This window comes from Cornus florida, unplaced genomic scaffold (assembly GCF_030987335.1).
Source record: "Cornus florida cultivar Cherokee Brave unplaced genomic scaffold, ASM3098733v1 CherokeeBrave_3.0.0_Hap2_Chr03, whole genome shotgun sequence".
In the NCBI taxonomy this organism is placed as follows: Eukaryota; Viridiplantae; Streptophyta; class Magnoliopsida; order Cornales; family Cornaceae; genus Cornus; species Cornus florida.
Window position 1 is genome coordinate 91,326,208 of NW_026775573.1, and position 15,521 is coordinate 91,341,728.

General features: G+C 37.0%; 1 protein-coding gene across 6 annotated transcripts in view; it reads left to right on the plus strand.

Moving 5' to 3' along the window:
• The window catches only part of LOC132300856 (phototropin-2), a 78,505-nt gene that overhangs the window by 7,454 nt on the left and 55,530 nt on the right, over positions 1 to 15,521 (plus strand). For 5 of the 6 annotated variants that reach the window (XR_009480604.1, XM_059798111.1, XM_059798115.1 and 2 more), the window contains exons 7-12: positions 2,092 to 2,308; positions 2,922 to 2,992; positions 3,971 to 4,077; positions 4,193 to 4,242; positions 4,321 to 4,425; positions 13,977 to 14,036. Coding sequence is in view for 5 of the 6 variants with exons in the window: in XM_059798111.1 (XP_059654094.1) it covers positions 2,092 to 2,308; positions 2,922 to 2,992; positions 3,971 to 4,077; positions 4,193 to 4,242; positions 4,321 to 4,425; positions 13,977 to 14,036 (610 nt within the window). In the remaining variant the exon portion in view is untranslated. The remainder of the gene's footprint in view (positions 1 to 2,091; positions 2,309 to 2,921; positions 2,993 to 3,970; positions 4,078 to 4,192; positions 4,243 to 4,320; positions 4,426 to 13,976; positions 14,037 to 15,521) is intronic. The other variant, XM_059798114.1, reaches the window with a different exon arrangement.

Consider the following 15,521-nt stretch of genomic DNA (forward strand, 5'->3'; position numbering starts at 1 on the left):
TGTCTCAGTATAATCAAGGCCATAAGTCTGAGTGGTAGCCTTTAGCAACAAGTCGAGCTTTGAGACGGTCAACAACCTGAGTGCTTCGGATCAAGGTCTCAAGTATGATTCAATTTTAAAGCATTTATTTCTTCTTCCATAGCTTTCCTCCACCTTGGATGAGAAAGTGCCTCCCTGTAGGACTTAGGAAGAGCAATAGAGGATAATGACAAAGAAAAAGCTTGAAAGGAGGGGGTGACAATTTATTATACGATACAAAATTGGAGATAAGGTGATTGGTACAAGACCGTTTACCTTTCCGAACAACAATAGATTGATCAAGATCAGAGTCCGGAGAGATGGAAGAATCTCCAGGCGTTGAAGCTACCGGTGGAAGTGGCAAGGCTGGGTTTACTACTTCAGTTATTGGAACATGATTAACTACTCTTTTCCAGTGACGAGCATAGACACGAAGAGCTGGTGGGATGTCGGAATCAAAAACTGGAGTTGGAAGAACAGACTCTTGAAGAATAGAGTCCTCCAAACGACTGCCTTCCTCGGAATAATAGGGAACATCCTCAAAGAAAGTTACATCTAAACACGCAAATTGTTTACGAAGAGTTGGACTGTAACATTTATATCCCTTTTGAGTGCGAGAATAACCTAAGAAAATACATTTGTGAGCACAAGGATCAAGTTTGTCTCGTCCCGGGCTTAAATTATAAACAAAACAGACACACCCAAACACATTTGGAGGAATGGAAAAAGGGTTTTTGTCAGGAAATATCATTTGGAAGGGTGATTTTCTTTGCAGAACGCTAGAAGGCATGCGGTTTAAAATAGAAGCAGCAACCAGAACTGCATTTGCCCAAAAATGTTTTGGAACATGTATTAGAATTATTAATGCACGATCGATGGCTAGGAGTGGGCCATTCTTCCGTTCAGCAACTCCATTTTGTTGAGGGGTATCAACACAAGATGTTTGATGGATAATGCCCCTCAATTCAAGGAGAAAAACATTAAGTTTATATTCAAAGGCATTGTCAGTACTAAGAACAAGTAATTTTGCATCAAACTGATTTTGAATTTCAGCATAAAAGGATTGAAAAACAAATAATACTTGACATCTATCTTTAAGAATATAAACCCAAGTTAAATGTGAATAATCATCTATAAATGACACAAAATAACGAGCACCAAATAAACTAGTAGTACGAGCTGGTCCCCAAACATCCGAATGTACTAACTCAAAAGGTTTTAAACTTTTATTATCAAAACAAGACTTAAAAGTAGCCCATGTTTACTAAGTTCGCAAGTAGTACAATTAAACTTAGCAAAATCAACTAAAGAAGGGACCAAGTCTCAAAGACTATTTGAAGAGGGATGTCCAAGCCGACAATGCCACTGGTAAGCTGAAGAGGAGGTGGAATGTAAAGCTATCGGAGCAGTAGTTGCCTGGAAGTAGTAAAGACCATCCTTCTCAAACCCCCCACCAATCGTCTTCTTCATCTTGAGATCCTAAAAGACACAACGGGAAGGAGAAAAACTAGCTGAGCAATTTAAATCTGATATGATTTTGCGAATTGACAATAAATTGAATGAAAATTGAGGGATATATAAAACTGATGAAAAAGTGAGACCCGAAGTGCGGAAGGTACCAATTCCATGAACAGGTGATTTGGCACCATTCGCTATAGTAACAACCGATGGTGAGAAAATATGAGAAATATCAAAAAGAAGTGATGGATTACCTGTCATGTGATCGGATGCCCCTGAATCAATGATCCAAGGTGTAGAAGAGGAAGCATGGAGACACGTATTACCTGAAGCAACGACTTGCTCCTACTATTTAGGTGGAATTGAACCATTGTATATTTTGTTAAGATTTGTAGCCACCTATGATGAAACTGCATAAAAGTTTTTCATGCCGTGTTAGCATTTGTTAAGACTCTGTCTTACCTACCACTTTTTCCATCTCCTCAACATTCTAATGCTCAGAATTTCATTAGTCAAATGTCTTATTCAACTATCAACATACACTTGATGAATGCGTAGTAGATTACTCCTGGAAAGTATCAGTTCTTACATAAGTTGTGATTTAATCTTCTGCAGGTTTAAAGGGAGATCTCTAAGCTACACAGGGAAGCATGAAAATCTACCAAGTATTGAGCCAGAGGTTTTGATGACTAAAGACATAGAGCGCTCTGACAGTTGGGACCATACTGACAGAGAAAGGGATATTCGTCAAGGAATTGACCTAGCAACCACATTGGAACGCATTGAAAAGAATTTTGTGATAACAGATCCTAGACTTCCTGACAACCCAATTGTAAGATATATCTTTGTTTTTTGGAGTGTAAATAAAGATAAAAAAAAGCTGAAATTTGGTAGTTTTTACTGTTGTATTTTACTTTCCCATTATTTACAAAAAGGATTATACACGCATTAAAAATAGTAAATCTATGGCATACATTTTGTCAGAAAGTTCAATTTGTGATTCTTTTTCTAGAGATACAATGTCTGTCTCCATTGTGAACATTTTAATTTATCTTGCATGCCAACGTATATTTTAGTTTCACAAGCATCACAGCTTATACCTCCTGAAGTAGTTATTTGTTGTGGACTGCTGATCGCTTGCGCTATCAGGACATGTTTTAGCTCATCTCATCTTGTTTTGTTGCTTTTCAGTATCCGCAATTCTATAAAACATATTTGGTTATATAAAGAATAGTTATTATTTATTTGAATCTGTATTTTCATCTACACTGGGCATTTTTAAACTTACTCATTGTGCATTCTGTGTTAGTACATATCTTTTTTAGTATCTCATCAACGCTAGCACGGAAAGGTTTTTCATTTTGCTTTGCAAACATGCTCCCTGTTCAATGTCCAATTAGATGCATATTATATCTTGAAGTGACAATATGTTCCTCAATGTGCAGATATTTGCATCAGATAGCTTTCTTGAATTGACCGAGTATACGCGTGAAGAAATTTTAGGAAGAAACTGCCGGTATGGATTTTAATTCTTACCTAATTCTTTCTATTGAAAGTTCATCTTGTTTCATTGATGATGCATGATCTTTTATGTCTTTGTTTACTAAACCAAACTCATGTCCTTTTCCCATATAGAGTCCTGAAGTTCTACTACTGATCTTATCTGTTGCACATTTCTAATTTGATGTTAGGCAGATATATTAACTTGGGGTTCACAGGTTGACGGAACAACTATTGATCTTCTTATGATCTGTGTTAACAACCATCTACTCTATAAGCTTAAGCTATTGGTGAGGGTGTAACTTTAATATTTAACTCCTTCAACACACCCCCTCACGCGTGCTCTTGTTTTGGTCCACCACGTGTTTCAATTTTTAATTATTAGGATGACGTGAGGTTTGAACTCTAGAGTCTAGATCTTTGGCTCTGATACCATGTTAACAACCATATACACTAAAAGCTTAAGTTATCAGAGAGGGTGTAACTTTAATATTTAAATCCTTCAACAATCTGAATCTACCATTTAATGGTGGTGACCATTTTTCTTGTTTCATAGTTCCGGTCATATATGTCTCTGGATTCTCTGTCAGATCAGCTAATTATTTCTACTGAAAGTTCATCCTGTTTCATTGATGATGCGTGATCTTGTATGTATTTCTTTACTGAACCAAACTCATGTCGTTTTCCCATATAGAGTCCTGAAGTTGTACCACTGATCTTAACTGTTGCACATTTCTATTATTGATGGTAGGCAGATCTATTAACTTGAGGTTCACAGGTTGAAGGGTCAAATATCGATCTGCTCATGATCTGCATCTACGATTTAATGGTGGTGACCATTTTTCTAATTTCATAGTTTCGGTCATACGTATCTCTGAATTCTCTGTCAATTCAGTAGAATTTTTTATTTTTTCACACTGCCATGGCATTTTGTGTCATGAAATCTTGAACTTAGGCCACCTCCATTATTTTCTGTGTTTATTTGAGCATGCAGATTTCTTCAAGGACCTGAAACAGATCAAGGAACTGTCTCAAAGATAAGAAATGCTATCAGAGAGCAAAGGGAAATCACTGTACAGTTGATAAACTACACTAAGAGTGGTTAGTCCTTGCTTTAAATATTTTGGTGCTGCATATGTAGTAAAAACTATGGTACTGCTTTAATTAAAGAATCATGTTGCTGATGAGCTTGGGAATACTAAATACAAATTTGCAGGGAAGAAATTCTGGAATTTATTCCACTTGCAGCCCATGCGTGATCAAAAGGTGTCTATCCGTTATCTTTTGAGTTTATTACATGCACTTTCCCTCTCAAAAAATTTAAGTCCCTTGAGATATTTTCAGGGTGAACTTCAATATTTCATTGGTGTCCAACTAGATGGAAGTGATCATGTGGAACCCCTAAGAAACCGCCTCTCAGAGAAAACAGAGGAACAAAGTGCTAAGTTGGTATAGGTTCTTCATAATATTTTAAAACTTCTATGGATTCTTATAATTCAAATTTTTATGGAATGAATGATCACATGTGGGCGTAATCATAATGGTGATGCCCAACTCTTGTCGTGCCGGTTTCAGTAATTGTCACTTAAAAGTTTGTTTTCGCATTCTATTCCACTAAAAATCAAGTGTTCTTTTTTAGATTACGCTGATTGAGAACTTGATACTACTCGGTGTTTGGATTTTCTTACGGTGTAATGCCACTTGTTTTAGTGAAAGAGATATGTTGTTTGGTTTGAAAAGAAAACCATGGGAAGTTGGGAAAAAAATTGGAATTATTGAGTGGAACTTACTGAGACATGAAAACAGAAATTTGTCAACACGTCATCATCACCATCATCCTTGCCTTAATCCCATATGGATGGGGTCAGCCGCATGAATTCTCTCTCTCCAATATTTTCTATTACATGCCATTGCACCTACTATATTAACGTTTTAAAAGTCATTTTTAGTAGCCTCATCCCATGTTATTTTTGGTCGCCCTCCCCGTCTCTTACCTTATATTACAACTAATATTCCTGGTTCGAGCGGTGCGTCACTCAAACCATCTGATGTAGTTGTCCAAGCCATCCAAGTCTACTTTCTCTAATTTTCTCTCCAATGGGTGCCACACCTAATTTCGCTCTTACACTTTCATCTCTTCTAGTAACTCCCCTCATCCATCTTAACATTCTCATTTCCGCTACATGAAGGCGTTGTTCTTGTTTCTTTTTTTGATCCCAACATTCCACTCCATACAACATAGTTGGTCTAATAACGGTTCTATAGAATTTTCCTTTTAGCCTATGTGTAATGGGTAATTCTTTTGTCACATAATATCCCACTAGCTTGTCTCTATTTTGTTGAACCCGCTCCAATTCTACTAGTTGTATGACTATCTATCTTTCCATCATTTTGTACTATCAATCCTAGATAACAAAATTGGTTTTTTGAGTAATCTTTTGGTTTAGTGTTATCATATATTATCAATGTCCGATTCTTTATTAAACGGACACTCCATATACTGAGTTTTAGTTCTGATTATTTCTCAATCCTTTCGATTCTAGAGCATTTCTCCTCCTCTCTACTTTTATTGTTAAGTTCTCTTTAGAGCTATCCAAGAGCACAATGTCATCTACAAACATCATGCACCATGGAATCTCGTTTTGAACTATTTTGTTATTTCATCTGATTATTGCAAATAGGTATGGGCTTAATACCGATCCTTGGTCTAAGTGCTCAAAATATTGTGTTAAAAACTTGTGAAAAGAAGTATGAGTTACCGAAACTTCATTTTTAATTTTCAGGCAATGTTAAAATAACATGTTTATTAATGTAGAATGGAAAATGTCTCTTTAGACCAATTTAAATATTGAAAGTTGAGAGAACTTCAGACCTTTGAAGTTTCAACAAATCCCTTATAAAATCTCCTTTTTCAAGATTATTTACAAAAATGCAGCCTGTTAGCTAATTTTCTCTGGATTCGGCATTTCCAAAGTGGAGAAAAATATTATCTTGAACAAAAAAAAAAAAAAAATTACAACAGATATCACATGGTGGAGATGTAGAATGTGTTATGGGGTATTTCTCAGCTCATCATATGGTAAATATGTATGAATTTATGGATGACTTTGTAGTCAATATATGGGCATTGCAATCATCTCTGCAGATCCTTTTTTTTTTTTTTTTTAAACTTTGCCAAGGTAAGATTTGTGTTGAATGGGTAGAGGAACAAAAAAAATATATGTTACAACTCAGATTAACTCAGAAAGATTTTCCTAACTATTTGGGGTCGGTTACATGTATCTTGTTCTACCATTCAGCTCTAAGAGCATAACCTTAGTCCCAACTGCCATCATATCTTTCTTTATTATCTCAATCGCGTTAGTTTTCTGGTTCTCCTTCCCAGAGCATTGATACTCAATATGGATCACAACATTCTTCCTCAATGGTGTTCTTAGTAGTTTTCATTACAAAAGACGAAGTTTTGGGTTTTGGCTTACTCAAACCGAGAGCCAAGAGCTATATTTATATACAAGAGAATAGGGTACAAAGAAAGGAAACCAAATCAAAGAAAAACAGGAAATATGCCAAAATCTACATGATCCCATGATTATGGGGATTTTATATACGTGATCCCAAGATTACGGGATCTTATCTATGTAATCCCATGATAATAGGGATCTTACATAAAACACCTAATAAAAGGCTGAAAAGGGCTAATAAAAAATAAAAATAATAACACAGATATTTCAACACTTCCCCTCAAGCTGGAGTGGAGATATCAATTAAGCTCAGCTTGGTAATCGAGGAATGAAGCAAAGATGGACCAACGGATTTGGTGTACACATCTGTCGACTGATTAGAGGACCGAACAAAGCATGGCTTGATAATTCCCGAATGAACCTTCTCTTTGATAAAATGAATGTCCACCTCTATCTGTTAGTCCTCTGATGAAGAACAGAATTTGAAGCAAGCATGATGGCTGACTTATCATCACAAAACAAGTCTGAGGATTGTTTTTCACTTAGCCCTAGTTCCTCCAAGAAAGATCGAAGCCAGAGAATCTCACAAGTGCCCTAAGATGATCTCCATAGAAAGTACAGAAGCTAGATGTGGAACGTCTGCCAGTCTTGGACCCAGCATAGTCTGCATCACTGAAACAGGATAGCCCAACCTGCGTGCTAGAAGAATAGAATAATCCAACAAGACTTAGGATATCGAAGAATATGATATACCGCATCCATATGAGCTATACGAGGAGCATGCATAAATTGACTCACAACATTAATAGCAAAAGCCAAATCAGGACAGGTGTTGATAGGATAAATCAATCTTCCTACCAAGCACTGATACTGCGAGGGATCAGAAAGGAGATCTCCAAACTTAGCCGAGATCTTCATATTAGGATCCACAGGAGTCGAAGCAGTTTTACACCTAAGCATACCCGTGTCACGAAGAAGATCTATGACATACTTCCTCTGCGATAAAGAGATACCCTGCTTAGATCTAGCAACCTCAATTCCCAAGAAATATCAGAGCTGCCCAAGGTCTTTCGCATCAAAAGCTTTAGCCAATTGAAGCTTTAGTTGAGCAATCCCAGGGATGTCATTGCTAGTAATGATGATATCATCAATATAGACAAGAAGAATGATACATCGACTAGTGGAGGAACAAGAGATAAAACATGTATGGTTAGAATGGCATCTAACAAACTCCATGGAAAGAATTACATCACTGAAGTGGCTGAACCAAGCTCTAAGAGATTGTTTTAACCCATACAAAGACTTCCGCAATCAACAGACCTTTCCAGCATACTCCCCCTCAGCTCGAACACCAGGTGGAGGATCCATATAAATAGTCTCAAGAAAATCACCGTTAAAGAAAGCATTCTTCACATCAAGCTGATGAAGAGGCCAATTGTGAGAGGCAGCCAGGGAGACAAGCAAACAAACTGAGGTCAATTTAGCCACTGGAGCGAAGGTATCATTAAAGTCTTTACGAGGAATCTGAGTAAACCCTTTGGTCACCAAACGGGCCTTATACTGATCAATACAGCCATCGGCCAGATATTTAGCACCGAATACCCATTTGCAACAAACAATCTTTTCACCAGGAGGGAGAGATACAAGCTCCCATGTTTCATTTTGCTACAAAGCATCCATTTCTACCATCATCCAATTGGGATTCCGAAGAGCCCCAGAGACATTTCTGGGAATGGAAATGGAATCAAGTTTGTCTAGAAAGGCTCGGTAAGACCTTGAAAGACCATCATAAGAGATATATTGCGAAATAGGATGATCAGTGCTACAAGAGAATCCAAATCGAGCAGGGGGTTTGCGGTCTCGAGTGGGATACCGAGACTCAGAAATAGGGTTAGGGAAATGCAAAGGAGAGAGAGGAGATGTACCTGAACCTGTATCTGAGAAGGATGAAGGCAGTGGAGGCGGAGCACGAGGGTGGCGAGAATGGACCTGCAAAGGGGGTGAGGAAACCACGAGAAGATTCTTCTTGAAAAATAGGAAGAGGACGAGCAAGAGGAGAAGCCTCTTGATCGGGAGTAGAAGTTTCCTGCAAGATAGTGTTAGAACTATAAAAAAGGGTATACTCATGAAAGGTGACATCAAGAGAGTGATACATGTGTTTATGTACAGGATCATAACACCGGTAACCTTTTGACACTGAAGAGTATCCTAAAAAGATACATTTAAAGTCCTTGTCATCAAGTTTAGTATGAGAAGGGCTACGATTCTGAAAAAAACATGTACATCCAAACACCTGAGGCATGATGGAAAAAGATAATATCAGGCTGAAGCACTTATAAGGGGGCCTTATCATTTAATACTCTACTAGGGGTACGATTAATGAGAAAATTAGCAGTAAGAACCGCCATGTGCCAGTATGATTTTGGCACATTCGTACCACTTAAAAGACATCAAACAGCCGACATTGGTTGGTGGTTTTTACGCTCTGCCACACATTTTGTTCAGGGGTATATGGACAAGTAAGTTGATGAAGGATGCCCTATTGGTTATGTTGTGACCGAAACTCATTGGAAACATATTCATGACCATTGTCAGACATAATATTCCTAATAACAGTTTTATATTGAGTTTTGATCATTTGGAGAAATTGAGTGAACAAGGGAAAAACTTCAGATTTCTTTTCAAGTAATTATACCCTTGTGCAGCGGGAATAATCATCAATGAATGTGACATAATAATGATGCCCCGAAAAAGCAGTAATGGGAGGACGACCCCACACATCAGAATGTAAGAGATCAAACATACTAGGTGCACGATGCATATGAGAAATATAACTGATTCTAGTATGTTTAGAAAGTTCACAAATCTCACTTTGAAAATTATTATCCTTACAAGCCGTTATTAATGAAGGGAAAAGCAGACATAAATACTGAAAGTTTAAATGCCCAAGGCGAGCATGCCATAGATTTAAAGTCTGAAAAGAAAAATCATAAGAACTAGAAACTGGAAGACTAGAGGCTTGAAGGCTTGAAGCAAGTGGAGGAGGTGTCGGTGGAGGATCCCTAAAGTAATAGTAGAGGCCATCGTGCTCATATCCCCTACCAAAAATCCTCTTCGAAAACAAGTCCTGTAAAACACAATAACGAGGAAAGAAAATCACTGCACAGTTTAGTGATTTGGCAAGTTTGCTAACAGATAGAAGATTAAATGCAAAGTGAGGAACGTGAAGAAAAGATGGAAAAATAATATCAAGGGATATATAAACATCTCCTTTACTACGAATAATGGTGGTTGACCCATTGGCTAGACTAACAGCCTGATTAACAGAGGCAATGGGAGTCAAAAAGAATGACAACTCACCAGACATGTGATCATTGGCTCCGGAATCCAGAACCCAAGTAGGTTTTCCCGCTTTAACATGAAAAGCAGGAGTACCTGTAGCTATAGTAACCGTGGGAATAGAAAAGCCAGCCCTGGTAGATAAAGCTCCAAACTGCTCCTAACGCTGACCAATCTAAGACTGTAACTGATTGAAGTACTGAAAAGATGGTCTGGGAAGAGTTGAAGCAGGAGGGACAACAATTATGTGGAGTAGTATACCCACCAATAGTATCGGCTACTGCGGCAGTGCGGCCACGGCTAGAAGGACAATTGTGAGAAAAATTCTGCTTTAGCTCGGGATGAAGCTTAAAGCAACGATCCTTTACATGACCCGTGGCTCCAGAATGTTCACAAATAACCTTTCCCTCTGAAAGTCTAGAATTAACAGCAAGAGCCATCTGATCAACCGGAGTCTCTGGTAAAGCTATTGGCTGAGAGATCCGACGTCTATGCTCCTCATGGTCAACAATAGCGAAGGCATCATATAAATCAGACATAGGAGAGGTGTTTATGATCTGAGTTCTAAGAGCATCATACTTCGATAGTAAACTCATCAAACACTAGTAGATATGCTGGCGGTGTAGTCTCTTGACCAAAATAGTTGCAGCTTCTTTAGAGAAATTGGAGAGAGGTTCATACTGTGCTAATTCTTCCCACCTAGACTGGAGTACCCAAAATACTCTGATATTGACAGCTTGAGTGTCTCCTGAGATGTATGAGCAATCTCCTAATAGAGTTAAAAGATACGAGCGTCATTGCGGGAATGGGCATACGTCTTGTTAAGGCTTGTCACAGACGAAAAACGGAAGTGTGAAACATGAACATATCATAAATACGCTCCTCCATTGAGTTGAAGATCCAACCCAGAATGGTGCACCTATCCATGTCCCATGCAATGTATTTAGTATCCCTCTTTTCCGGTTCCTTGACTAGACCCAAAAGCCAACCAGTTTTCCCTTTCCCTCCAATATAGAGTTGAAGAGAATGGGACCAAGTACGAAGTTGCACCCATTCAAGAGCACATCAGTAACCCGCTGTGCCAAAGTATGATGTGCCGAATATAAAGTATGCTGGACTGAGGATAAAGTGTCCTTTTGGCTACTAGAATAAGTTATAGTACCAAAATAAGGCTAGTCCACACGTCAAAGCAGGAGGAAAGAGACAAAAACAAGGCTGGAAAAATCAGCGCTTTCCTCCAAATATGCTGCTGAACAAACACCGGCATCCCACAAATAAAACAAACACCAGGACTATTAGGTTATAAAAAAAAACTAAGGGAATTCTCCTAAAAAAGGAGTCAAAAACATAGGGTTACCCAAGGGGTCCGGCGCAAGGGCTGGGAGGAGATGAAGGTGCGCCGGAGGTGAGGGAAAATGGAGAGAGGGAGAGAGAAGGTGGCGGTGTTAGGGAGGAAGATGGGGAGGCGAAGGTTTTCGTTGTGCTCTGATACCAAAAAGAAGTAGTTTTGGGTTTTGGCTTAATCAAACCGAGAGCCAAGAGCTATATTTATATATAAGAATATGGTACAAAGAAAGAAAACCAAATCAAAGAAAAACAGGAATTATGACAAAATCTACGCGATCCTATGATTATGGGAATTTTATCTACGTGATCCCATGATAATAGGGATCTTACATAAAACACCTAATAAAAGGCTGAAAACAGCTAATAAAAATAAAAATAATAATAATACAGATATTTCAACAATTACACATGGTCAAACCATCTTAATTGATTTTCTCTCATTTTATCGTTGGTTGCTGCTACTTTAAACCCTTCTACGTAATTGGGGGGACTCGGCCTAGGGAAGGAAGGTTGGAGGTGCACTCTTTCTACAGATACATGGTGGTTGACGGCATATCTTTCGTTGGAAGGCTATTCGGTGTCCAAAAGCTTCTCTGAAGTTGGCTTTCTTTGGGTGGATGACAATTTTGGGTAGGATTTTGATGTTAGATAACTTGAGGAGGAGACATCATATTTTAGTTAATTGGTGTTGTATGTGCAATGAACCATCTCCTTTTGCATTGTCATGTGGCTAGGGATGGATGACCAATATTTTTGGTGTTCATTGGGTCATGTCAGATTCCACAAAGAGCATGCTCGACACTTGGAGAGGTTGGGCAGTGGGGAGTCGAGTTAGAGATGCTTTGAGAGCTGCTCCTCTTTGTTTGTGGTGGGGCTTGTGGCGGGAGAGGAATAGGAGATCTTTTGATGGGTAGGAGACTCCTATTGGGATGGTTAAATTCTTTGTTCTTTATTCTTTTGGGTTCATGGGTGGAATTGTACATTGGTGAAGTATCCTTTGTCTTTTGTCGATACTTTGAGGGTATAGTTAGTTCTATTTTTTGTGCAACTGTATTCTGGTTGCACTCCACTTTCTTAGTGCTTTTCAATTGTGCTCTGCTTTCTTAGCGCTTTTCAATTAAATTTTACTTATCAAATAATAACTATAATAATAATAATAATAATAATAACTCTTGACTCTTGATTTTCTCCGTGTATCTTGATTTGCTAAATTACATTCTATACATCCAGTTTTTGTCCTAAATTTTTGGAATCGTCAATTCTAGCTTCAGCAATTAAAACAATATCAATTATCAAATATTCAAGGAATCTCATGGTAGATGAGATATGTTCTGTTTGTTCATCCATAACAAAGTAAAAGAATTTGGTCGTACGTAAGCATAGAGTAACTGAAAATTTGTTAGTTTCGCTTATAGTTTTTTCTTTGTAGAGTCACATTCCCATCATGCATGTCCTTTATCATATTAATATTTCTATTTGTCACTCCTAATTTTCCTTCTAAAATCCACTATATTATATCTCTGGGGACGCCATCGTAGGAAAGAAATAAACTAAACTATATGATATTCCTTCTCTATTTCTTTCCAATTCAAAAAAATGTAATAATAAATAAATAATGAAGAGATTTTTTGAAAGAATGGTGACTCTCTCCATCCCTATTTATAAATACTGAGTTTCTAACAAATAAATAAATAAAATTCTCTGTATGTGGTACTTCTTGTTTGTCTCTAAAAAATTCCTTCAATTTAAAGGGCCTTAATGTTATTGTCTTGTGTAAGCTTACTGTGATCTTAAGTTCTTCATTTTTTATCCTCTTTTAATAATAGCTTCCTCATAAATGTCCTTTTGTAATTTTAACATCCAAAACCAGAGTAGTTATTTGAGAATGTTATCATTTAAGGATGTAAATGCAATCTAGGAAGCATGGCCAGATCTAAAAGGTTGAAATATCTGTGTCAGACACAGACATGCGTTAGACACTGTCCAACGTATGTTGGACATACCAAAAAATATTTTTGATTTTTTTGTTCTTAAATAAACGGACACACAGTGGAGCTTTCTTATGCATAAAAAAATCCTCACTATATATATTTAATCTTTTTGCCTTCTTTTTCCTTCCATCAAAACCTGCGTCTTCCTCTATAGATTCTCTCATTTGTTATCAACAAAATCCTATTTTTCCACAGCAAAACCCTAATTCTTCCTATTTATTTCTTTAACTGATTCTCTCCCTCTCCTAACAAAATCATTTTTGTTTCTATTTACAACTGCAATCTTGTCTTTAATTTTGGGTTTCAACTTTTGTAAAGAGAGTAGAAATTCTACTTCAGCCCATTTTCTCTCTCCTTTTTATTTTTTATTTTTTATTTTTTTATCCTTCTTCTTGACTAAGAGAATTATTGCCATAGATCATTATTAATTGTGACTTGTGGATTTTTTTTTATTTTTAGGTTGATGAAGAGTGATATTAGTCCTATAATCTATGATCATATGTATAAAAATACATATTTATTATTCTGCGTGTCCTGTCATAATGTTTCAGGATTCGGCTTGTGGCCATATCCATCTCGTGTTGTATTTGTGTCCGATATTTGTATCCATGCTTCCCAGTGTGCAGTAGAACTATAAAGAATCATGAAATAACAATTATGAACATAAGAACTCAAGAAAATGCTCATTCATGTATGGAAATTGTATCTAGCACTAGAAGTATGACTGCATGTGCCTTATTTGTATTTTACATGCTAGTATAAGAATCCAGTGATATTTTGTCATTTCTAAATAGTCAAATTTAATTTGAATCAGAATAATATCTATTGTTTTTTACATTTAAATGCTCTTCACTTTTTCCAGGTCAAAGCTACTGCCAATAATGTTGATGAGGCTGTTCGAGAACTTCCTGATGCCAACTTGGTAAGGTACTCTTTTTGCTGTGTGTTAGTGTGTGTGTGTGTGTATACATAGTGCTGGTTCTTGTGGATGAAATGGATTTTATAGATATTACAAGTAAGATGATGGAGATCCTAGGTGTTCTGGACTAATTGGAGGTTGAGAGTTGAGACCGTCTTAAGATAGAGACAGTGACAGTAATTACTTGTCCAAAGTATCTTGATGCCACCCTGTAGAGCCTTTTAGGTTGGTTAAGTGATAGTCTGTCTAGATGCCTTTGTAGATTGCCACATGTTGAGTTGCAAGAGTGATATGTTGGCTTTTGTGGAGATGCCATGATGTTTCATGTTTTGCTAAAGATGCCACATGAGCTACCACCTTAGCAATACATGGACTAATGAACTCAGATTCTCTCATATATGTATATATGATGTCTATTTCGATTGTTTTAGAACATCATGACACTTCTCCTGACGTTTATAGTTTTTGGATTATACACAGTTCACTTATTTGGTCAATGGATGAGTCTATATTAAGGTGTAACAATCACTAGTTTTATGGTACACGGAACTTGTTCATGTGAGTTGGCAAATGTGATGGCTTAGGAGCTAGACAACCTCATGTCTATATTAAGGTGTCAGGGCAAAAATATTACAGTATACTTGCATTTATATCTTAGAATATCCTAGTGTCCAGATCTATCGTTGACAGTGCCATTATTTTGTATATATGAATGACCATCACACTGATGTGATGTGGGACAACACTAGTAAAATCTAATAATACTGCCTATGGTTAGGTTTGTGTACTATATGGTTGGCTTAGATTATGTAAAACTTGTAGTGTTGGGGTATTATGTGGTATAAAAGTTTGTATGGTTTGTGAATCAAATAGCATAGGAAAGGGTTTCTGTGTTAGGTTGCTGGAATTTCCAAAAATTGGTGGTTGGAAAATTTTCGACAGTAAATAATTATGAAGTTTGGTTGTTGTATTAAAGGCTAAAAGTAGGAAATAAGGAATAGGGCTATAGATATAGTTTTGGGATGAAATGGGAGCTGTTATGGGGCTGTGAACAATAATCCCTAAATAGTTTTCTTTGTCCTTTTCCTTTTTTGTTTGCTGGGTTCTAGTTTTAGATGGAGGAAAGGTTTAGACTTTTTAAAGTAGGATTTTTAAGATTGGAAAGGATGACTATTGAGGTCACATTGCTTGTTAATAAAAATACAATAAATTTGAAGGTTCTGAATTTAGGAGACTTAGTTCGAATTCCCAAGGACTCACCCCCAAGATTAGGTTACATCACAGATAACTCAATCATCAATTTTTTTGAACTCAATTCTATTGAATAAAAAGGTTAAAGAGATTTTCATGTGCCATTGGCCTTATCTTATTTCTTCTAGGACTATGTTTGAAAATAGACCATTGTCGTAACCAATGTCCCACAAATCTTGAAATTATCATAATAACCTTGGCTCTTAATATATATATATATAACATAAATAAAGATAT